The sequence below is a fragment of the Chrysoperla carnea genome, chromosome 3 (genome assembly GCF_905475395.1).
Source record: "Chrysoperla carnea chromosome 3, inChrCarn1.1, whole genome shotgun sequence".
NCBI lineage: Eukaryota > Metazoa > Arthropoda > Insecta > Neuroptera > Chrysopidae > Chrysoperla > Chrysoperla carnea.
The window spans coordinates 21,103,530-21,128,922 of record NC_058339.1 but is presented as its reverse complement, the minus strand read 5'-3'; the positions used below and the strand labels follow the sequence as shown (position 1 = coordinate 21,128,922).

The following is a 25,393-nucleotide window of genomic DNA, read 5'->3' as shown; positions in this document are numbered from 1 at the left end:
AAATTTGATGTGTACAACTTTGATTTATAAATATGTAATTTTACAATTCATAACGCCTATCAACTAAGGATCCATTATTAATTCAAAATGTCACCTCCAAACGTCTAACTTTATATTAATGTCTCTTCTTTCAAATACCTCTACCCTCGTATATAATATTCAACTTCCTATATCACCAATGTCCTGTTATTATTGTGTTAACTTCAAAGGATAATTAAGGATTGGACGGGTATAATAACTGCTTTTAATGTCAGATTCATCATAATTTGTTGATTTACTTTCACATTACAAAAAAACCGACAACAACTTTCATTCTGAATTATTTAATTAACGAATAAGAAGAGATTATTTTTAAATTCTAATGTGTTTTATCATAAATTATTGTCTTATATTTCTACATACATAAATTATTCCAATTAGAAATAGGCTGTAGGAAAATATTTATTCACATTAAATAATTTTCTCGAAAATTCACAATCTAAAAGTTTATTTCTAACCGAATTACAAAATTTCCAAACAATTCCAAAACAGTTGCAGGGAAGCTTAATATCAGGTGTCCAGGCTTGTGTCTAATTAGGTCCAGTTATGCATAAGGAACTGATTAACCTCCAAAATCGAAATTTTGTTGATAATAAATAAAGTAAATAATACAGAGTAATACAAACAAAATTGGATTAAATATGCAATTATTATTAATGTATTCGTTGTTCATTAAAAGGTATTAAAAAGTATCATATTGGAAATTTTGATCAACTAAGTATGTGATCCTACTAAATTTGTGTCATACTTTTCAAATTTGTGATCAAAATTACTCTAGCTCTAATAAGTTTCAAGAATGTGGAGTCCTGGTCACGGAATTAAGCAAATCAGTGATAGCTAGAGAAAATTAGCATCACAGCTGAAAAGAATGACCCAAAATTAGTGGGTTTCAAAAAAAATTCAAATAAAATCGGATCAATTTTGCCTGTGTTATCAAAAAAATCGAATTTTTAACTTGATGACGTCATCAGAACTCAAAAAATTTTATTTTGCTCGGTCACATCCAAATTTTATCCAATTTTAATAAACGAAGTATGTATTCCTACTAAATTTGGGCCAATCTTTTCAAATTTGTGATCAAAATTACCCTAGCTCTAATTGGTTTCAAGAATGTGGAGTCCTGGTCCCGGAATTAAGCACATCAGTGATAGCTTATAGGGAAAAATTGACATCACAGCTGAAAAGAATGACCCAAAATTAGTGGATTTCAAAAAAAATTCCAATAAGATCGGATCAATTTTGCCTGTGTTATCAAGAAAATGGAATTTTTTAACTTCATGACATCATCAGAATCCTAAAAATTTAATTTTGCTCTATCACATTCAAATTTTATCCTATTTTAATAAACCAAGTATGTAATCCTACTAAATTTGGGTCATACTTTTCAAATTTGTGATCAAAATTACTCTAGCTCTAATAGGTTTCAGAAATGTGGAGTCCTGGTCCCGAAATTAGCACATCAGTGATAGCTAAGGAAAAATTGGCATCACAGCTGAAAAGAATGACCCAAAATTAGTAGGTTTCAAAAAAAATTCTAATAAAATTGTATCAAATTTGTCTGTGTTATCAAAAAAATCGAATTCTCTAACTTTAGCCAGTGGCGGGTATCTCCTTTGCCACGCCCTAGTTACGGACCAGTCAAATTCATCTATTATCAACATTGGATTAATAACTAACGTCAAGTGAAATCGCACCTTTAAAATTATTCATGATACGATCAAAATTTTGGTATTGATTCATAAAATCACTTAATTAGTCCATTTCCAACGCTATAAATGAGTTGAATTTTTAAACTTTTTTAATTTATAAAAATGATGCAGACACTGATATTCAACTCTATCTATACAGAATATTTTAACAATTAACTCAGTTAACTGTTTGTTTTCACTTGTTTTTAATAACATTAGTAGTGTCATCTATAGAGTGTATGTACAAGTAAAAATGAATATCAGTATAATACCAACTTTTTCTTCTCTCTCTCTGAGTACCCATCAAAGATGTGGGACTTTAAAAGAGACGATTACAGAGGTCAGCCAAATAGAAATAGAACCAAAAAAATATTTCTGTTATCACAGTTGCATTAGTAATACAATTTTAGTGACATAAAAATAATATATAACTAAACAAATAATAAATTATGTATAATAAATTGTGGAAATATTATTTAAAAATTTGCATAATGTAAACAAATAGAATTAAATATTTTTAAAAATTGTGTATATTTTGTATAAAATGTGGGTGAAACCAGAAGAAGTATTATTAGCAAATGCTCTTTGGTACGTAATTTGACATATTCCAGCTGATAATGACAATAGACACTGTAGTCCCATAATAATATGAATCGTAATAAAATTTTAAAATCATATTTTCTTATTTTAGGGAAACAGAGGAATCAACACTTTATTTTGTATTGCAACATCGTAAAGGGCATGGCAAATCAAAAAGTTTATCATCGCTTTTAGTTGGCACGATAGATAGTGTTTTTGATAAAAAACCACCACCGTATAGAATTTTACATCAAACACCATCCTCAGAAGTTTACTATGGTATTATATTTTTCACAGCTTTATATTCATTTCTATTAAATATTTTCTCCGATCACTATTATTTTTTATTTAATAGCTTTGTTTATGGCATGCAATGAAACTGATAACGTTTATTTTCAAGGACAGGCTTCAAATAAAATTTTATTGGTTTTATTCACTTTACTGATATATATCTCATTTACAATAGATATACATTAATATCAAAATACATTTTATCATTACCCCCAAACCAATATTAATTAACAAGTTTTATAAAATCTGTAATATCCGAATATTAATTCCAGTTATCGCTTGTGCATTACACAAAGATGAGATATTACGTGATTGGGAATGGCTCTTTAGTAATGTTTCGGAGACGTTACACTCATTTGATAGCGAAGATGAAATATCAGAATTTGTATTTTGTAAAATACGATCAATGATTGCAAATAATCAAGACCCAGCATGTATTGAAGGTTTGTTTTGTAAAAAAAATATAATAGGAAATATTCATGTATTTTTTTAATGTTTTTAATTCATTGTTTACACCGTTATAATAAAGTAAAAAATATAAATACTGCTTAAAAATGCTGTATTTAAGTGTAAACAAATATTTAAAATACATTATAATTTTGAGATATTTAAACGCAGTTTTTTTGCGCTCTCTGTTGATGACGTATAAGTACGTGATCTGTCAATTTTTGACAGTTCAATGTATAATTTACACTTTAAAAAAATGAATTTACAACACAGAATTTACACTCGTTATTATTAAATTTTCTAATAAAAAGCCGTAGAATAGTATACTTTAATGAAATACCATATAAAATGTAAGTAATTAATATCATACAATATGTCAACAAGTTTGACAAGCCCGTACTTTGTAGTCACGTCCGTAAAAAAATTTGAATTGCCGTTTTAAAAATTTTTAAATGCCCTCACTGAATTTGTACTTTCATCAATAAATTTTAAGTAATTAAAAAGATATTAATTACTAAAATAATGGTTTAGTTGAAATGTCCAGTCATTAAAGTTACGGAAGAAAAATATTTGAACCAAATTGAAATTTCATGAATATTCCCTATTATGGTACCAGAGTTGACTGTAAAATTTTGAACATATAAGGTTACTGTATAATTTTTTCCCCAGTTTTAATTTAAACACTGATTCCGGAAAAAATCATTTTGTATCCAAGCGCGAGCTGTACAATAAGTTATCAAAGTAATATCTTTCTTATATCTAAACAGACTTCCTCTAAACTAAAAAATTTATATCGGTTTTTTAGATACTCGAAATTTTTTCAAAAAATATGCTTTTATTTGAGCAAATCTCAAAATTTTTCGGTCAGCTCTTATTGTCTAATCAACAACAAAATTCATTTAACTGTTTGTTTGCATTTATAGATGAAGATACAGAAGAGTTTAAAAGTACATCCGAAAAATTTCATCGACTTTTTAATTTACCTGTTGATGAGAAGTTGGTAAATTATTATTCTTGCAGGTATATTGTAGAATAATATGTAATAATAATAATTGATAATGATTGATTAAAATTTTAAATTCATTATGATACCTTGTAGCTATTGGAAAAGTAAAGTGCCAAGACAAGGTTGGTTATATATGACTGTAAATCATGCATGTTTTCATTCATATATATTAGGTAAAGAAACAAAATTAGTAATACGATGGTCGGATGTAACACAACTAGAATCAACAAATAGTTTACTTTTTCCTGAATCAATACAAATTGCGACTCGTGATAAAGTACATTATTTTTCTATGTTTATGCACAAAAATGAAACTTTTCAGTTAATGCAACAAATTGTTAACTTAGCTATGAAACAGTAAGTTCGCAGATTTAAGTCTAATCATTTCAACTTTGGTATCAAAATTTTTCAGTTTAGTTGAGTTTATTAGTCGAAATCAATCCGGCCACCAAAAAATTAGATTTTCATTTCACAGTTGTAGTTTTCGAAAAAATATTCCCAAAATGAATTTAAGAGTAGTTTATTGTATTTTACCCTACCTTCAGGTCAGTGCCGGAATAACCTATGTCGGGGCCCTTAGAGCTCCTTTTTGTGATGCCCTTCTCATAAAAATTTGTCTTGTTTCCCCTTTTATTTCCTTTTTAGTCTTTCCCTTCTTCCTTTTTGTCTACGTAAATCAACTTGCAACGCCCTTGTGGTGCCCTTCTCGTACAAATTTACTTACATATGTAGTCGTTTAATCTGTCTAATACTTAGTCCGGTACTACTTTTGGCGATGGATAAATTACAACTTAACTGAAAATTTTAATTTCCAAGTTGAATTAATTAAAATTTGTATATAATATTGAAATGTTTTTTTTTTAAGGATAATTGATGACAAAGGCGGTTTTAGTGAAGACAGAGATTTACTAAATAAGCTCAGGTTTGTAATTTAAAATCAATATAAAAGATTGTGATTCATCAAAAACTTTCTATCGTATTTCTCATTAACATGAATCATACAAAAACAAATTATACCATCTTATATCACATGCGCATTAAAAAAAAATAATACAACATCATGATTGCATTAAATTATTTTAATTTAAATATTTTTAGTAAAAATGTTCCAAAGAAGCCTTCATTCCTAAAGCGTGATTTGGACGCGAAAAAACATTCCGAAACTTATAGAATAAAATTTCGTTTACCGTTTGTTGAAAAATTAGATGGAACTACAGAAGCAACATTGTGGACACCATATAATAGAAAGTATATATGGGGTTGTTTGTATTTGTCACAGAATTTCATATGTTTTGAAAGTCGGGTAAATATATTATTTTAAAAATTTATAAGTTTTCTAAATGAAAAGTGGTTTATTGCATAATTTATTGACGATTTGATTGTTTAATATTTTTAAAAGTTTTTAATTATTCCTGTTTGTCAGGATCGGATTAACCATGTCATGGCCCTTAGGCAATGTAATTTTCTGGGCCCCTTTTCAGCCGTTTGAAAATCATCAGCTCTTTTCAAGTTGATGAAGGGATGTGAGTGAAATGAGAAACGTTATTACTTCTATTGTCTAAACATAAACGAAACAAAATTCTAACAGAAATTTTAGACAAATATCTGAGAAAAATATCCCAAGTTAAACCACTTAAAGCCTTTGCACTCAAAAAATTTTCGGATTTTAAATGCTTGTTTTTTCCGCTTTGACAAAGTTGATTCTGCATCGAATAACTGCAAATGCTTAGAGAATTCGTTATGTACATTGGTATTGTATATTAAATATTTAAAACTTAAAATTAATTTTTTAACCTAGGTAAAAAAATTGGTATCTTTGGTAATTCCACTACGGGACGTACGTTTGGCTGAAAGTGTTCAAAATCGCAATACAAAATCAGAAAGTGACAATGCAATATTAATAACAACTTATGTCTCAAGCTTTCTATTTGCACAAATACATGATCGTGATTTTGTTGTACAAAAAATATCTGAATTATTATCACGAACAAAATTATCAACAATTCAACCACAATTGGGTGGTGATAATTTGAGTTTACGAAGTAGTGCCAGTAGTTCAAGTGTTATTAGTCATTGTGATGAAGTGAAACCATCTGAACCATGGAAATTACAACCGCCGTTAATGACATTGTATCCGTTAGATAATACGAAAGAATTATCTGAAATACAAGCTAAAAAAGAAAAATTGTGGATTGATCATTTTGAAGAATATGGCCGAGGTGTTAGTATTTATAGAACCACTGAGACAGCAAAATTAATACTGCAAGGTGTACCAGATCGATTACGAGGTGAAGTTTGGTTGTCGTTTTCAGGCGCTTTAAATGAAATGGCAATGAATCCAGGATTATATCAAACTTTAGTCGAACAGTCTTTAGGTATACAACATTTACTTAATATTTTGTTAACTGATGTTATAATTACTATATTCAGGTTCTAGATTGGACCATCCAGAACGTATTTCTTACTAACATATTTTGATGTTCTTAAAAATCGTATATTCCCCTAATTCAGTATCTTTACTAATGTGATTGGGTTTGATTGTCATTCAAAATTACTTACAACAAAACATTTCTTATTGGCTGATCATTGATCGCGTCAAAGTCGCGATCCATTATTTAAACGGACCCATTATTATCATACAGTTTTATTTGGGTTTTCAAGTGCCATAAGTTTCTTCGATGTGAAATATGGTTAAGAAAAAATTTAAAATCATTTAATTGAACTATGTTTTTTTTACCTTACAGGAAAGCAATCCATTGCTAATGATGAAATTGAAAGAGATCTACATCGTTCATTACCTGAACATCCAGCGTTTCAAACAAAAACTGGTATCGATGCATTACGACGAGTTCTATCCGCATACGCATGGCGTAATCCACAAATTGGTTATTGTCAAGCAATGAATATTGTTGCATCCGTATTATTAATATATTGTTCAGAAGAGGAAGCATTTTGGCAGCTAGCTTTCTTATGTGAGAACTTACTACCATATTATTATAATACACGTGTAATTGGCGCTCAAGTGGATCAAGGTGTTTTAAATGATTTAGTATCTGAACACTTAAAAGGACTTCATGATCGTTTAGATCAATTAGGTTTAATTAAAATGATATCGTTATCATGGTTTTTAACAATATTTTTAAGTGTGATGCCATATGAAAGTGCTGTAAATATTATGGATTGTTTCTTTTATGATGGTGCTAAAGTTATTTTTCAAGTAGCGTTAACAATTTTAGAATGGAATAAAACAAAATTATTAACATGTAGAGATGATGGTGAGGCTATGCAATTATTAGCTAATTTCTTAAGTGGTGTTTACAATGAAGAAGGTGGTGGTGCATTACGAAGTTGTTATGTTACCCAAAAATTTGTTAAAGTAAGTCAATAATTTTAATAATATTTTCATTAGTTTAATAAAAAACAAATTGGAAAAATTATAGTATGAAATTATAATTCTTTTAGAGTGTGCTTCATGTCAAGAAATTGTCATTTTGTTTTCATATTATTCTCATGTCATATGGGTGTGTGTGTGTCTTATAAAGAAAATGTTAAATACTACTGATATTAGTTCTTATTTTAGCCGTTTATTTTAAACAATACTTTTTTATAAGTTTGACCGCTATGTGCGTGTGTGTGTCTGTCTCATGGATATAGGAATATTTTAAAAGGGGTGGAGTATAACAGAGTGGGATGAGTCTCACTTAGGAGGAAGAGGCAGGGTATCATTTAGTTCTTAACTAAGTTTTAAGAAAATTGGTTCAGTTTGGTGAGAGCTTTTAAATTTCATTTGTATGCATAAATGGTATAGCACCTCCTTTCGTTATGAATTTTTAAAAAGTATAAGAGTATTATTTAAGCTTAAAAAACAAGTCGGAACACCGTTTACAGGATATATCTCAACAAATAATCAATAATCAAGGGGGTGGAGGAGTACATTGAGAGAAACATTTTAATATCTCTAACACGATTGCGATAAAATTTTATTATAATGTATTTTTTTTTAATTTTGGTTATACTTAAGCTTTGAAATTAGATGATTAGATGCAGATAGATATGATTAGATATTTTAATACGCTTGAAAACCTGTACTTCTTAACTATAAAATAATAAAAATTTTAAGCAATTTCTATGTTTGTTAGAATATCTTTACTTTGGCATTCTAAGTAATGTTTCCTTTTTTGGTTACAGAGTATTTCAATTCATACTTTAATATATGAAGCGTACAGTCGATTTGGATTTCTTGCAACAAGCACGATTGAACGACAAAGACTCAAACATAAACTATTGGTAGTACAAAATTTGGAGGAAGGCATTGAAAAAAATGCAATTCGAATTGTTGCTAATGATGGATACTTTACACAAGATGAACTAAAAGATTTACTAGGTCTTATACGTGAAGAATTATTAGCACAAAGACGACATAATACAGATAAACATGATCCACTGTATCCATATGAAGCGTATAAAGTTGATTTTGAATTTTTCCGTTTATTATTTTTGGGAATTTCACCGTGGGGCAAAGGAATACACTCTGAAACAATTGCTACTCGTTTATTCCGAGTAAGTGTTTTTTTTTTTTTTTTTACTTTTCTAAAAGAATCAAACTTTCAAATTTTATTTGTTTAGCCTTATCTGATATTTATTGATCTTTTTTAGTTAATGGATAGTGATAACGATGGATTTTTAAACTTCAGAGAAGTGGGTACAATTTTCGGAATAATTTGTGCAGCAGATATGACTCAAAGATTAAAACTACTATTTATTATTCATTTACCTCCATTACTTTCGGCATCAGATTTCGATTCGCCCACAAAGTCACCAAGTGAAGCTGAAGTAGCTGCTGAGGCTACAGATTTTTTCAATATTTCAACTACAGTGCCATTACAAGAGTCTCCAGAAAATGCAATAAGTGCAGGTGATATGCTTACACCAAGTACACCATTAATACCTTCGTTACCACAATCTTCTTGTACCACACCTTGTCAAGCAGGATCTGGTGAATGTTGGAATATGAAAAGTATTTGTGGCTTAAGAGCCATAGCTGAATCTCGAGAAAGTAAGATTGATCTGAAAACAGTACCAAAAATGTCACAAGTACATTTTAACATTTTATGGATGACATTGTATGACATGTTCCACGATCAAAGCGAAGAACAGGATAGCATTGCCACTGTCGGTATGATATTGGTTTTGTTTTTTATTTATATATCATAATATTAAGACCATTATATTTTTGATCTTTAAAGCCTAGTATACAATTGAAATTGTTTATTGGGTGGGAAGAGGAATAGGGTGAAAATTTGGTTAAGGCAAAGGGCCTGGGCAAAGGGCAAAGAGCTATTTTATACCGACGGATCTAAGTTACAGAGGAAGGTAGATTTTGGGTTTTCCCTGAAAATCTAGATTTACGGATATTATTCCGATTTGCCGAATTACTGTAGCTTGTATCAAAGCGTAAGTAACGGTTATTAACAGATTTATCGAATAGCGCATAAGACTCAACACTCTCATATATATGGGTACCAGGGCACAGAGACATTTCAGGGGATCGTGGAGTCGATAAAAAAGCCAATCTTAGAGGGAGATAGGAACACACTTGTGGTGCTACAAGACCTTCTGTTCTAAAACTGCTCCAAATGATTCATGGAGTAGTGGTCTAACCTAACCTTGGGTGGGAAATTTGAAAGTTTTCTATGCGTCCGACAAACAACATACGAATTTCATTGTCGAACAGGCTTAATGTTTAACGATTAATAGAAATAATGATTCAATCGTTTCATAAATAATCAGGATAACATTACCGTTGTCAAAAATATCATTTTGAGAACAATATAAAAATTTTGTTTATTTATTTATTCAAAATTTTTTGTAGGAACTTTATTGCTACAATTGGGAGACGTAGGTAAAAAATTTTCTTCAGAACGCGATGAATCCACTGATAGTTTATTCGCAGTGGCTACTGCAGCAAACAGCTGTATCGCAATATCACCAGAGGATGTAAGTTATTAACAACAAAAGTAAAATATTTGAATACATTTTAAATCTAATGGTATTTCAGATTCCCGATAAAAATGGAAATCCAAATTCAAAAGTCGAACCTCAATGGAATATCTCAGTTGAACAATTTTTAGCTACAGCTTTAACATCTGGTCCAATATCAGAATTTTTCTCAAAGCGGATCAATTTATCGGAAAGTATTCAACATTTTCGAAGTCATCGTTTTAATCGATTAAGTAGTATATCAGAAACACCTGTTTTGGTTGTTTAATCATTCTTTCTTGATTATGTATTCTACAGTAAATATTATCATTTTTTAAATTGTACTTTATACCTTTTAAGTTTTTTTTTCAATTTATAGTACCTAAACAATTTCAATATTGCTTAGTTGTTAGTCATTCACAAATGAAATTTACAAAATTTAAGAAACTCCCTGACTAATGCGGCCTCTTCCTCGTAGCTCTCTCCAAAGTGAGCCGATTTTCTCGAAACATAGATAAGAACACTCGATTAAATTATCTTTTAAACAAACAAAAAATCAAAATTGGTTCACCTGTTTAGGAGCTACGATGCCACAAACAGACACACACACATACCGACCAAACTTATAACACCCCTCTTTTTGCGTCGGAGGTTAAAAACTGAATTTTTAAAACTAGAATCTTAGATAAAGAATAAAAATATAAACATTTTATTATTATTTTATAAAGTCTCAGTATTTTTAGAGTTATGTACGGGCCATTCAAAAAATCGCACCAACCTACAAGAAACTCAATTTCGAATAGAGTATGTAGAAATTTTAATATATGTTGTTAGCTAATCTTTATAAAAAATCGGTGTTAACGTAGATAGTAAAATGGATATTATTAGAAACATTTTACTGAACACCCCTTATCAAAATCGATTTTTACATAAGTTTCTTGTAGTGTGGTGCGTTTTTTTGAACGGGAGATATGTACGAATTTCAACATAATTTTCTATGTACAATTGTCCTCATTTGATGAAAAACTGTGACAAATAAACTGTGTACTTTTCTTTAGTTACTTTTATCGTCTAAATAATTTTTATTTTATCATTTTCTATTAATAAATAATATTTCATAATTTTCTGTTTTCTTGAACGTCTTTAAAAAGTAACATTTACTCTTGAATAGTAATAATATCAGAGCCAGACGTATAAATATTCATGCATGGGATATATAGATAATCATGCGTTTGATAGTAATACTATTTTTGACCTTAAAAGCAGCCTTCTTGGGAACAAAAGTTGATTTTCCCGCAACATGAAAAATTAATTAAAACTAAGAACGGGACATACGGAGCGTTTTTTAAAGTAATAATAGAGGTAAATGTTTTTAAAATAATCTATAAATCCAATAGTTGTGCAATAATTAGTGGATAATGGGAGTAATTTTTGCTTATTTCAAAAATAGCCCATTTTAAGGAATGGAATTTTTTCAAAAAATATGTATACGCCTGACTCTCGGAATACAAATATAATATAACTGTTATGTATACTAAAAATTTGCAATATATTTTTTTTTTCTAAAAAAATAAATGTTACCTTACTTCCATTTTTATTTTAAATACAATAAAACTTTCCCAACTGATGAAAAATCTTATATAATAATCTACAAAAATAATTATAAATAAACTTCTATTAATTTTATTTTATAGTCTAAGAGACGGAATAAGATCGAACTTCACCCATCTGATAACCAGATGAGATATATTTTCTATGAAATTTTATTGATTGATAAACACGCCTATGATACCTTTTTCAAACAAAATATGTCTCACCTGGTTATCAGATGGGTGAAGGTCGATCTTATACTGTCTCCTGTACTATTAATTCTGGCATTGAAAAATTTTTCCTTTATTTGAAGACTTTACTGTACAATGTAATGCGCATAAAATTTACCTTAGATGCTCTAAATTACTTAAATTTTTAGGAATATAACAAAAAATTAAACTTATCTTTTAAATATACTTTTGGATATATAAATTTATAAAATATTTCTACATATTATCCATTAGAATTATTATTAAATCTTCAAAAAGAGGAGAACAGTTAGTGGGACCTAATATTTGTTTGTTTACGTTTTTTTAGATTTTAGATAATTCTTTCCTAAAGTTTTACCTAAACAAAATAAATCAAATATAAAAATCGAAATAAAAAGATAATAATTTCGTGTGAATACTACCAATTTGTATTTGATCGGACAATACGTTAAAAATCGATACAATGTAGCGGAATACGATTTTTTTTAGTAAATTCAACCGGGTTATGAGAGGTCAAACAGTTTTTAATTTATCCCACTTTCTATGTCTGATGATATTCAGAATCAGATGCCGGAGTAAAACAAATATTATAAATAAGAAAAATAAATATTTTTAATTAGAAAAATGTACCCAATTTTAAAACTATTTTCGTTTATTGTAAATATAAAAAAATTCATGTATTTGAATTAATAATATAATTCCTTGTTCATATAAAAAAAAATGTGTGCAATATTTTTAATTACGAAGAACTCAATTGTTCCAAGAAAAATTGTTAAAGTTGTTTATTTTGTGTGGCATTTGTACAGAACTATTGTAATAATTAATTAGCTTTTTAATAGTTGTATTTCAATATTTTTTAATAGCTTTTTATTAAATTAGTATTTTTAAAATAAAAAACTATAAAAATCAAGAACATGATGTGTAATTTTTTTTAACGTGAATAAAAGGTGTTGTATGTGAGATTTGGTTAAATTTTGAGGAGATACTATATATGCAAATTGTTTTTCTATTAGCATATTTAATGGTCGTATTTAAAAGGTACAAATGGCGACGACACCTTCAGCGCTCTCCCCATATATGATCTAAGCATACCTTTTATATTTATTCTTACTGTTTTATCGCTTAATTTACTTTTTATGTAAAATAATATATTATAATCGATATATGGATGGAGTACTAAAGGTATAAGAAAGAGCAATTAGAGCGTAGCTTTTGACCACGGACATTTTAATAACGTTGTTTTGACTTACTTGCCTTCGAATTTTAGTTTAATTGGCTCTGTTACTTACAGACCCCAAATTGACTTTAGTTCCAGAAAGTATATGATATGAGACCGTAAAAAGGGCTTCAAAATGACATTTCGACAATCGCTACAAAGCCGTTTTGTACGGAAACTAGAGCTACAAATACAGAAAAAACGAATTTCAAAATCTGGAATGTTTAGTTATGTTTTTTTTTTTTTTTTTTTCATTCAAGGCTCAGGATTCTTACTTGTGTGTTTAGTATACTTCGCACAGTGTTTCTAAAGTGGTTGAGTACTACGGCTTCCGTTTTCATTGAACACGTGCTGAATTGAAGGAGCCATAACTTGGTGTTGTCTTAAACTCTTTTATATTTTAAGATTAGTTTTGTGTAATTACACGTAAATGAGAAAATGAAAATCAATACTGATCTTCAAAAGTAGCAAATCTCATCCAAGGTTTTCATAAGGCGGTTGACCTCTGTGCCACAGATTTGTGACTGTAGCGTCTGTATTAAATGTAGACAAGGCGCTTATCAAAATAAAGAATTTTCCATTTAAAATGATAGAACTGAAATTGTGTAAGAGATGTCATAAAAATTTTATTTCAAAGTGTATTTTATGGCAACTTGTGTAATATGTATGATGCGAATGCGAAATTGTATTTGCAGTGTTGCTTAATGCCCAATTATTACTATCGATTTTATTGAATCCAATCTATTCGTAGTCGAATAATAAAAAAAAATGTAATTTCCGCACGTCTTTCATATTATATCACACAAACGTCATAAAATCAATTAATAAAAAAAAATTGCATATCTACACAAATTTTTTCAGTTGAATCATTTTAAATGGAAAATCCTTAAAATTTTAAGAAAAATATCTAATTCTAAATTTGTAGTTCAGGTTTATTTATAAAAATAAAAACATTCCAAATTCTACATACTATTTATAATTTTTATTTTACAAAAAATTTATATTACATATGTACACATTTAAACATCACTTACTTAAAAATGGGATCTTTAAAAATTCAATCGATTATGCAGAATACAGTGTGAGGGAAAATTTGAAGTTTTTCGTGATTTGTATTTAAAAAATACATAGGGGCAATATTAAACCAAATCGCAACGTTAACATTTACACATAAATTAAATTGTTAGAATTTTATTAGTGAACTTTGATTGCTAATCTTGAGAATTTTATTCTATTCGATAGAAAACTGATTTTCCTATTTATCGGAATTGAGATAATACAAAGAGTAGTTCAGTGTTTTTTTTATTCAACTTCAATAGAGTCAACATACATTTATATTGCTTTTACAAATTGCTTTCTTTTTAAGAAGTCACAGAAATATTAGATTGTATAGCGATTGTGGAACGTGAAAAATATCTGACGAGTATAAGTTGGGTGCATGAGCTGGATAGCTTACAGTGACCTCAAATACAGATGTCGTTAAACGAGTACGGTGGTTTACACGAACCACTCAGAATTATGCACCCATGGAGACTACACTCTGTACTATAACTCTCCCATTTTTCTCGAAAATAATCATTAGTAAGCAATCAATATGGTCTAAGAGTCAGTGGTCGGCAGACTTACGATATTTTATCAAACCTTATACTTGCCGTACATGAAATGGGGACCCATTTGTCTAACTAGTGATATGCCACTATTCTTTTCACTAACCATAATAGAATATCATAAAATATCCAATTGGTAGATTTGTTACTACAACATTGATATCAGTCGGAGTTTTACGCCATTCTAATGTGTTTTTCTCAACAGGTATCACCGATTCGAAAAATGAGTTACCATTTTATGAACGGCAATTGTACGAAAGTAACTGACGAAAATATAGATATTATTAAAATATCGTAAGTTTACCGGCCATTGGCTCTTAGACCAATACGAAAAAACTCCATATAAATTGTCGTATGTTGAACAGGTTTTGTCTAATTAGTCTTAAAATATCAGATGCGTTCTTTAAACAATAACAAAATCGAGTCAGACATTATAGTAGCAATCAACATAAACTTAATTTCAAATAGAAATACAATATTTTTATTAGACCGCTCCACTTTTAAATGGATGTAACTATATTAGCGTGAAGCGAAAACAAACAAGAATAAATTAAATAGTATTCATAATAGTATATTGTACAGAGAATGCAATGTTGTTAAATGTACACGAGAACGAAAAGGAACGAATGAAGTTGCCACTCTAGTGGGTGAGACACTTTTTTGGTATTTAAAAATAATATATTTCTTTTGGTTTTGGAGAAAAAAGCGATCAAATTTTACATATATTGAGGCAAATCAAGAATAAATAAATAAAAATATATAAATAAGTTTTTACTGAAGGAACAAATTTTTGTTTTCGCTTCACGGTATTTATACACATAAGGGAAAAATTACCTTAACGTTCATAGGTACGTAAAATTAACTGAGTATACTAAAAAATAACCCACGAGTAACTTCTTTATTAAATAACATTACGTAAACGATAATTTAAATCGTCTCGGTCACACACACACACAAAATTTTTCACAGCTCCACCCCTCTCTTTTTCTTATTACTCATATAAAATACGTACCAATCTGGGAATTTGTCTAATATCTGAATTTTCCTATTGATAATACAATATAAAAATAATCTATTACAAATATACAAACAGGATTTTAAAAAAATAGTTGGTCAATAAACATACATATTCGTTTGACAAAAACTTGAAAGTTTGTTTGATTTTATCAAAAAGTAAACTTTCTTATTAGATCTATAATATGCTTAATTGCAAGGTACTTGCAATAGTAAGTCACATTTCTAGTGTACTCATCACATTGTTAACCCTTATGTGAATGACAAAAAAAAAATTCATCGGAGTGACGAGGCACCTGGGTACCATCATATCGGTGATATAATATAAACAATCAAATTATGTTTATTAATAGTTAAGTAGTAAAGTGAAGGCACCCGGTTACCTTGCTATTACGGGAATGAAAATATTTTGGCTTCTTCAAAATATAGTAAATGGATTGACGGGACCAAACCATAAAAATATGATATACAAAAAGAGCTCTCAGGAAACCACAGCTATTTAAAATGCGTAAAAAATACTATTTCCTTTAATTGAAAATGCAAAAGGTACCCAGTAACTTGCCACTCTATTCTGGGGATAAAAAATGTTTTAGCTTCTTCAAAAAATTTTGAAGTTGTTGACGGGGTCAAATCATTAAAAAAATATATGGTTTATAAAAAGTTAAAAGTTCTTAGGAAACCACAACTATTTAAAATGCGTAAAATATACTATTTCCTTTAATTGAAAATGCAAAAGGTACCCGGGTGCCTCGTCACTCACATAAGGGTTAAAAAAACTCAACAAATTTTAACAAGAGCGTATCATCATACTTACTTAATTTTCCTATTTCTTAACCTCCGTCGCAAAAGAGGAGTGTTATAAGTTTGACTGCTATATATCTCTGCCTGTCTGTGGCACCGTAGCTCTTAAACGGGTAAACCGATTTGAATTTTTTTTAATATTTGAATGCAGGTTTTTTAGCGACGGTTCTTTAAATGTTTTATCAAAATCTGTTCAACCCCCGTTGCAGAAAGAGGGGTGTTATAAATTTATATTTATCAAAAAATAATATCTAATTGTAAAACAACTATATTACATTTGAAACTTGAACCAATAAATAATTATTTAAACTTTTAACAGAATTCCAAAAAAATTATCAATAATCTATTATTTTAAAATTCTTTAAAATTTACGTACTGTTTTCCTATAAACGCACATATCAAAACAGGTTGGCGAATGAACGTCCTTAAATATGTAGATTTTGAAACGTAAACGATCCGATCCATTTCTTGAACGATTTAAAAATGTATTTCGTTCATTTTATCTTCAAAATAAAAGATAAAAATAAAAAAACTTAAATCAAAATACGAATATGTATGTGACCAACCATTTTTTACACCCTGTATAAATTGTGTTTGTGTATGATTTTGTGTGTAATATATTAAAATTTCCAAAATACGATAATTTCAAAATATAAAATAATGGAATCGATTTACTGGATTCACAAAAACAAAAAGTATTTATAAATTAATACAAAAAATAATAATTCAGTACAATAAATATAAATAGTAAGTATGCATTTTTACAATTAAAATTTACAAATTTGGAAAAATATTTTCTGTTTAATTAAAACATTTGTTCAAATAAAATAATAATCAAAAAAAGCCCTCATGATTTACTTGTGTGTAGTTTTTTTCTTAATATTAGCACCATTATGATTTAGATGCAAATAAACGTTATTAAAATCTACCCTGTTGCAATTGAATTCACTTTCATTTGAAATAATAAAATAAAAATAATTCTTAATATTTTTAAAATAAATTTTTGTGATTGTTTTTAGAATAATTTCCAATAAAATACTGTCATTGTCAAATATAGCCGAGTAATAATTTTCTTATTTCGTTAGGAATTTAAGTATAAAAATCAAAATGATCACAATTTTTTGTTTTTTGATAAATATTTCGTCGTATTCTATTTCCGTTTTTCTTGCAGAATCTATAAAATTTTGCTCAAATTCAAAATAATTGTTCAGTCGGAATCAAAATGGTGTTGAAATTTTTGCACTAATCTTTGATTACGGTTAAAAATCTCCGATTTTTTCCATTTAATAAGAATCTAAGATACTTTTACAGTACCCATATAAATATATATTCGAAAATTCTATAAATTTCAATTTTCGACTGTAATATAAATAATTTTCCAATGTTATTTACGGTATAACTAATTGAGATTTTGAAAAATAAGAAGTTAAAAAATTGTGAAATTTTCAAATATTGAACGGTATTTTGCTATAAAGTCATTTTTTAAGAAAAATAATTAGATAAACATTATTGTAGACGAGAAAGCAGTGGCCAAATTCATTCAATTATACTTGATAATCCTTTAAAAAAATCGAGAAAATTAATATTAATTTTCAAAACATGATTTTGTAAATTTTTAAAACATGATTTTGTACTACAATAAATTTGTTGAAAAATCTATGAAAACTGTCTAACATAATTTTACCTGCCACGGACTGAAATTAAAATTCCCTGACAACGTTTTGTCTTACTTAACTAATAAAAATTCATTTTCGAGATATAAATAATTAGAATAGTTTCATGAATAATGTTCAATTAAAATAAATAATAATATTTCATTAACATTTTTTTGTGCTCCTATTCAAAGCATTATTTTTATTCTGGAAATTATTCAACGAAAAAATATTGAGAATTATCTTTAAAAATTGAAGATTTTGGTAAGATATTTTCCAAACCATTCTTTTCAGAAAAAAAAAAAAAAAACATCAGCCTGCTGATCATAATTTTATATATTAACATTGTATATACTTTTTAAATTAAATAATACAGTTATTTAAATAAATATTATTCAAACTTAATCAATTTTTGAAAAATAGAAAAATTGATTAAATTGAAATTGTTAATACCCTGACGAAAGTTTTAAATATATTAAATATCTGAAAATATAAGTCTCAAATTTACAAGAAAAAATGGCTTTCAATCTACCTAATTCTTCAATGGCCGATTAATTAAGGGAAACAATTGCACTTTTTAAATATTTTTTATTCCGTATATTTGTCAAATTTATACGGGGTGTCCCGTGTTTCGCTGGCCATAGTTTGAGGGCGTGCTTTTTTGGAAATTTAAAGACAAATTTTCTTATATACTTTTGTCCAAAACCAAATAGTTAAGGAGTTATGTGCAGTATTAAATTTAACAAATAAATTTAAGATATTGTGGCGCAAAGTAGTTTAATGCTTTATTAATTAAAAATTTTTGTATGACTAACACAAACGTAATTAAAGTTTTGGTTCAAAATATCCTCCCGCTGCCTCACAACAAATTATTGCTCTTCTTATGAATTGAAGACGTCTCTTGTTAGCCATAATATTTTTAATTAGCTCATCTCTGGTTTATGGTTTATTTGAAAACACTATACTTTTCATCTGTACCCAAGATAATAGTCAATACAAGCTAGTTCTGGTGACCTCGCAGCCCAACTTTATAAAAATAATTAACATTAAACTACGTTTTCAACAATGTCTTTACTTTATTGGTCAAATTTTAAAATGCACTTAGTTCCTCAACTATAGGATTTCGGGCAAAAGTATATAAGGCACTTTCGATTTAAAATTTTTAAAAGAATACGTCCTTAAATTATGGCCATCGAGTCACAGGACACACTGTATATTTTTATTTATACCTTTCTACAAATAAAGAAACTAATGCTGGATAATTGACCTAATTCGTAATTGTCAATAGAAGGCATTAATTGACATAGTATAATGAATTATTGTTGACTTCAAGAGAATACACGGTTATTCAAATAGCAGACCAAGTACTACAATATTTTCAATAAATTTCATTTCGAGTATCGAGATATTTGATCTAGTATTTAAATGAATATGGACATAGCTTTTAGAAGCTTTTGTTTAATACTAATGGTTTAAAATACAAAGTTTAGGCATGGAATTGAAAGTTACGAATTAGGTGAAGTGACATTGTGAATCTCTTAGTAATTAAATTTATATCAACAAATAGTCACAGATATTAGAGCATCTAATATATAATTTGTTTAATGATACGTCGAAAATTTTTAAAAAACTTTGTACACTAATTTTTAGAAAAGATAGATCGAATATCTGTGTTTATTTTTTTTTTTTTCAGTTCAATCACTTCAAATCTGTATTTAAAATTTTTATAATTCACTTGAAATCGAAGAAATTTAGAGAATTAATTGAAGCTTTTTATGGAAGTATCTTTCTACTTTTGTTTGTTTCTCATTTGATGCAGATTCTTGATTCGTAGGACAATATTTCTACAATTTTTATTTAAAATTTTACTTCATGATTCGTAATTTTCGATTAAATCTTCAAAACTTGATAATGTTTTTTTTTTTTTATCCTACACCAGTAATCAGAGTAGGGCCATAAATTTATATGGCTGCAAATTAAAAGTTTTAACTGAACTGAAAAATTTGTTGTGACTGAACCATTATTCAACTTTTTTTAAAATAAATATTAACATAAAATGAAAAATAAAAATGCAATTATTTCCCGAATTTTTTTTTTTAATTAAAAATATGAATGCAAGAGAAATTGACAACAGTATCCTGCATATTCTTACGCAATACCATACATATTATTAAGTAAAAAATAGAAAAAAAAACAATTTTTTTTTTAATATACAAAACAAATTTGTAAAAAAATGTCATATATCACTATTTTTTGTCAAGTCAGTGCGATCACGAAAAAATCCTTTTTCAGTTTTACATTCTCTAATTGTAACTGTTTCTGTATTTACAGTCACATCTGTAATAAATACTTGATCAGCTACTGGATTTCTAGCCAACCAATAATCTGAACCAGGACTTGTTAACATATGATTCACAATTGTTGGAGGACTCGGCGGATCCTTATCCTCACTTACCACTGTATTATTATTATTATTATTGTTATTATTATTACATACTACATGATGTCCGTTTATCGGAAGTTTTTCACTGGAAGCAGTTAATTTACTAACACTGTTTACACTGTTACTCTTTTCATCAATAGGTTTATCTGTATGCCCATTTGTTTCAGTTAACCTGGATTTAGCATTATCAGGTGTTTCTGTTGATACTGGACTTTTAGGTACGTTTTGTTGAAGTGATTCAGAATCAGCTTTTGTTGCGGAAGGCAACGGTAATGCTGCCGGTGAACTCACTGATCGTTTGTCACTATTAGAGCGAGGAGCTGTAGCTGTTAAAACTGCAGGAGGAGATGCTGCTGGAACTGCTTCACTGGCCTCTTCAGTTGGTTCTCTTTCTGACGCTGACCGAGAACTTGATGAAGAAGGCCTTCGACCATTGACTCGTTGATTAAATGTCGGTGATGTAGGTGATGATATGGGTGACTGTTTGACTGGAATTAATCGAGGAATTTTATTCGGTGGTGGACTGTGTGTTCCGCTAGGACTACTGGTAGTTATTGTTACACCAATTTTACCAGATTCTTTGGATAATACTTCTGCTTTACGTTTAGTACCTATAAAAAAGAAACAGTAGATATTTTAATATAAAATGATCTTATTTCGCGAGCCGCCATGAAATTAATAATGAATAGTAATGTTCCGTACACACGAGGTCAGTATTTCAAGCCAACAAAACAATAAAACTGACTTTGCGTAAAAAAAATTGGGTTAGTTATTAAGCCAGCAAGCTAGTAAAAAAATATCAAACCACCGCAGTAAAATAGAATGAGTTATATTTTTTAAATTGCTGGTTTACTCCCAACTAATTTACTAGACGTATATCACTGCAATCATACTGGTTTAAATTTGCACTAGCCTAATTTTAAGCTAGCAAAATAATACAAATCAGTATGATGGAATACTGGCTTGCTCTCTTCAAAAATTTTGCTCCTGTATCCGGAGCATAATTAATACATGAAAGATCATCGAGTTAAATCGTTGAAAAAAGTCGACGTTCCTGTGGCCAAAGTAAAAAATAAAAAAACTAAACACTCCAAAATCAAAGCAAGCTAATTCAGATACCCAAAACGCGAAATAAAAATTCAAAATATAAGTTCCCAAAATTCAAACCAACTGTGGTTGAATCACAGGATTGAATCACGAATTTTAAAACCTAGGATTGAATCACGAAAATGAAGTAATACATGTTTTGATGTATTTCAAGGCCAAAAAATAGCAAACCTGACCAAGTTAACCCAAGCTATGATAACCTGATCAACTCCTGTTTAATATTATATTTTATTATCCAAAATGCCAAATCATATATCAATTATTCAATCTACTTTTGGAAAAGTAACACAAAAATGAAGTAATAAATGTTTTGATGTATTTCAAGGTCAAATTACTCGTAAACCTGACTAAGTTATTCTAGGCTGTATTAACTCGACCAACTTGGGTTGAGTACAAAATTTTATTATTAAAAAATGTGTATTACATAATCTTTTTTTTTTGGAAGGGAAATTTTGTTTAGATCCTTCTCATTAATGTGATTAATCTCTGATGCAATTATAGTAAACATGTAAATTGTTAAAAAAAAATTATGACAGAGCTCGTGCATATCGCAAAATAAGAATATTATTTTTTTAAATTCATAATATCCATTACCTGCAGGTTCTATTCGTCGAACAATAGGTTGTTCATCGTCACTACTTCCACTATTACTATTTTCATCATCTCTCGTATCTGTTAATTCTGGTTTTTCATCAACAGACTCTTGACTTGTATCTTCGTCTTCAGGTTTAACAGTAGATTCCGCTTGAGAGACATTTGCGCTTTTAGTACTCTTTATTAACGGTTCATCCTGAGACGAATCTTCTTCTACTTGATCTTCCTCTACCTTAATCTGTACAGGTGGCCGTTCTTTCTTCTTTGGGCCCCTTTTTGCTGGAGGTCGATCTGCCCTTTGACTTTGCTCATAAATATCAATTAATCGTAAATCTAAAATATTCTCCTCTGGTTCCCAAGTACTATGTCGATAACTCCAACCCTTCCATTTTACAAAATACTCCACTTTGCCCTAAATTAAAAATAACAATAATAACTATCCCATAAAGTTACGATATTAAAATAATATTTACACAAATACATAATGTTAGACAAATCATTTTTTAACAAAACTATTTGATTAAATAAATTTTAAATTTAATTTAATGCAATACTAACAATTTAATGCAAATCAAATAAAAGATTTATTCGAAACATTGGAAACAGGTAATTTAAGTATACAATTTGAAGGTTATGTTTATATATACCAAGCTTGTACAAGTTTGTTTAATTATGAAAATGTTTAAGTTCTTGAATATTCCACAAAAATACTTAATTTTAATGTATTTAAAAATGATTTATAATAAAGAAAAAATTGAGTTGGTCAATGAACCAAAAGTATAACTTTCAAATCAAAACAATACCAATATAGAAAAATGCTTTGATAAAATTTATACATTATTTGCTAAATTAAAGGGCAATTAATTCATTTTTCGTTCTAATTTATCGCATGTTATGATTTTTTTTTTAAATTCTTCAAATAAACGTGTGTTTATATTGAAATTTCTAAAAAAATTATTGAAAATAAAAATATGATAAATAATTTATTGTTTTTATTTGAATATTCGTTTGGAAAACATCATAAATAAATCAGCTGACGTTTATACAAATATTTTTAAATAATCATAAAAATAAAAACAAAAAATTAAAAATAAGTAATAATATGTCATTGTATGTTTTCAAAGTTGGCAATCAGTAAATTTCACTTACTCGTTTCGCCCTTTTCTTCATAATCTTTTCTGCAGCATATACACGATCCATATTCGACTCCATGTTGGATATTTATATTAAAAATCACACTTTAGTTTTGTACAATTATAATACAGATTTGAATATTGAATTTTAATACACTTGTAATATTAACAAATACATGATTTTACATAAGAATTTATGCACCAAATAAATGGTACGCAAAACCGATATTTCGGTATAACACATAAGAGAATTCCGTCCATCTAGACGCAACTCTAGTAACTGGCTTTACTGGCCTTCGTTAACACTATCTATCTCTTTCTAACTAATTTCATCTCTAACATGCTCTTCCCCACTTTTAAAAATGATATTTATCAAACTAATATTCGTTAAAATAATATTTCTTATAAAATATTTTATATTAATTTAAATGTTAATATAATTTAAAAAATGAATCAATTTTAGTTTTCCTTAAAAAAAAACTTCATATATTTTTAAATAATTTAAATTTTAGTACTTCGTGTAACAGTTCGGGTATGATCGGAAAGTTTAGTTTTTTAATGTTGAATACACTTTTGTGTATAGTGTTTAGTGGATCACCCCTTCTAAATAATAGACTGTCCCAACATATTTTATTTTGTACTATAAAATACTAGGAAGAGGGATATAATTATTGTTTTTATAAAAATAGATAAGGGTGTTTTTTCATCCCTTAAAACACATTGCAAAACAATGTAGGATATTTATTTTATTTAGATATATATTACTTTAATAATTTGTTAATAAAATTCCATAGTTTTAGATAGGTTTTATGTTATTTTAATTTTTTTATGTTGTTAAAATTCGATGGCATTGTTTTATGTACAATTTATGTTGTAAATACTACATAGTAGTTTACAACATTAAATGCTTTGTCCTTCAAAGTGTATTAACGTTTATAAGTAGGCATATATAAATTGATACAGTGGCTGTTCCCCCGTAAAATATTTATCCAATGAAATACATAATGTTCCCTCTTGGACTTCCCACCTGGTCATTTCCCCTTTGAAAGGCGGAGTTGTATTGCGCACGCATTATTGTTTATTGCGCGCTAATATATAATGACACGTGTAACAACTGTTTTCTCTATACAAGTAGCGTTGTTATAATGTCCCTCTAAATTATGTTTTTTAATGTTTTACTTTTTTTTTTTCTCTAGTACATAAATTATTGTTGGAGATCATAAATTTTTTGTATGAGTCATGATGTCGGGCCGTATTTTAAGTTTATTATTTTGTATTTATTTATTCATATTTTTTTAAATTGTGACAAAATAAATATTTTTTTTTACCTTCGTAGTATTTGTTTTATACTTATGTTTCCAGAAATTTTGGGAAAATTTTTTTTTTATGACTTCAAAAAATGAAAAAAGGTTTTGGGTTACCAAAACTTTCGAAAGCATTTAGCAACAAGTTTCTGAAATGAACAACATAAACATTATGTACCCCTGTCAGTGTGAAATTTGCTTTCGAACAAAACAATGATTCGAAGCTTACGAGCGAACAAAATTGATTTTACCACAAAAACCTAATGTAGGTGTAGTAATAATTACCTAACCTTTGTTCAAAAAAAATGTAATTTTTCGTAAGCTTTATTTCAGTTAGTAGGTAAGAATATTTAAACAATTAACTACTTTAATTGTTAGGTCTTTTGTTTTACAATTCCGTAAATAATAAAACTGATGAGAAGGGTACTGAACATGGGTCACTTGCTTCTTTAGACCAAGAGGTCTTCTGTGCCCTTATCTACCATTATTGATAAAGATAAGTTTAGTACTTACCTAATACAAAAAAAGAGATTTTGTATTGTGACGCGAATGTCAATTTAATGGAAATCGAGTTTTACAATTTTCCTTTCCGACGCCCTTTTTTGCCTGTTTTATGCTAATCAGAGACAGCTTAATGGTAGTGCGTGTGCACAAAAATGAAGAAGGCCATGGACATTTATTTTAGTAATCGTGA

At 28.4% G+C, this 25,393-nt stretch overlaps 2 protein-coding genes across 2 annotated transcripts; one reads left to right on the top strand and one right to left on the bottom strand.

Moving 5' to 3' along the window:
• Positions 1-2,167: 2,167 nt before the first annotated feature.
• Positions 2,168-11,527, top strand: LOC123294637 (TBC1 domain family member 9). The gene is made up of 13 exons (XM_044875733.1): positions 2,168-2,315; positions 2,419-2,585; positions 2,870-3,040; positions 3,968-4,064; positions 4,144-4,407; positions 4,916-4,972; positions 5,149-5,353; positions 5,849-6,425; positions 6,795-7,426; positions 8,239-8,610; positions 8,707-9,226; positions 9,923-10,047; positions 10,109-11,527. Exons 1-13 carry the CDS (start codon positions 2,272-2,274, stop codon positions 10,316-10,318), a joined length of 3,441 nt encoding a protein of 1,146 aa, XP_044731668.1. The 5' UTR covers positions 2,168-2,271; the 3' UTR covers positions 10,319-11,527.
• Positions 11,528-20,354: 8,827 nt separating this feature from the next.
• On the bottom strand, positions 20,355-23,679 carry LOC123295921 (polycomb group protein Pc). The gene is made up of 3 exons (XM_044877383.1): positions 23,412-23,679; positions 22,263-22,674; positions 20,355-21,172 (listed from the first exon to the last, which is right to left on the bottom strand). Exons 1-3 carry the CDS (start codon positions 23,472-23,474, stop codon positions 20,355-20,357), a joined length of 1,293 nt encoding a protein of 430 aa, XP_044733318.1. The 5' UTR covers positions 23,475-23,679.
• Between the last annotated feature and the right edge of the window lie 1,714 nt (positions 23,680-25,393).

Excerpts from the sequence above, each read along its gene's own strand:
- LOC123294637 (XM_044875733.1), top strand. The coding sequence starts at position 2,272 with ATGTGGGTGAAACCAGAAGAAGTATTATTAGCAAATGCTCTTTG. Across the intron at positions 4,065-4,143 it reads GTAAATTATTATTCTTGCAG|CTATTGGAAAAGTAAAGTGC; the intron begins GTATATTGTAGA and ends GATACCTTGTAG. Across the intron at positions 8,611-8,706 it reads TTGCTACTCGTTTATTCCGA|TTAATGGATAGTGATAACGA; the intron begins GTAAGTGTTTTT and ends GATCTTTTTTAG.
- LOC123295921 (XM_044877383.1), bottom strand. The coding sequence starts at position 23,474 with ATGGAGTCGAATATGGATCGTGTATATGCTGCAGAAAAGATTATGAAG. Across the intron at positions 22,675-23,411 it reads TGAAGAAAAGGGCGAAACGA|GGCAAAGTGGAGTATTTTGT; the intron begins GTAAGTGAAATT and ends TTTTTAATTTAG. Across the intron at positions 21,173-22,262 it reads TCGACGAATAGAACCTGCAG|GTACTAAACGTAAAGCAGAA; the intron begins GTAATGGATATT and ends TCTTTTTTATAG.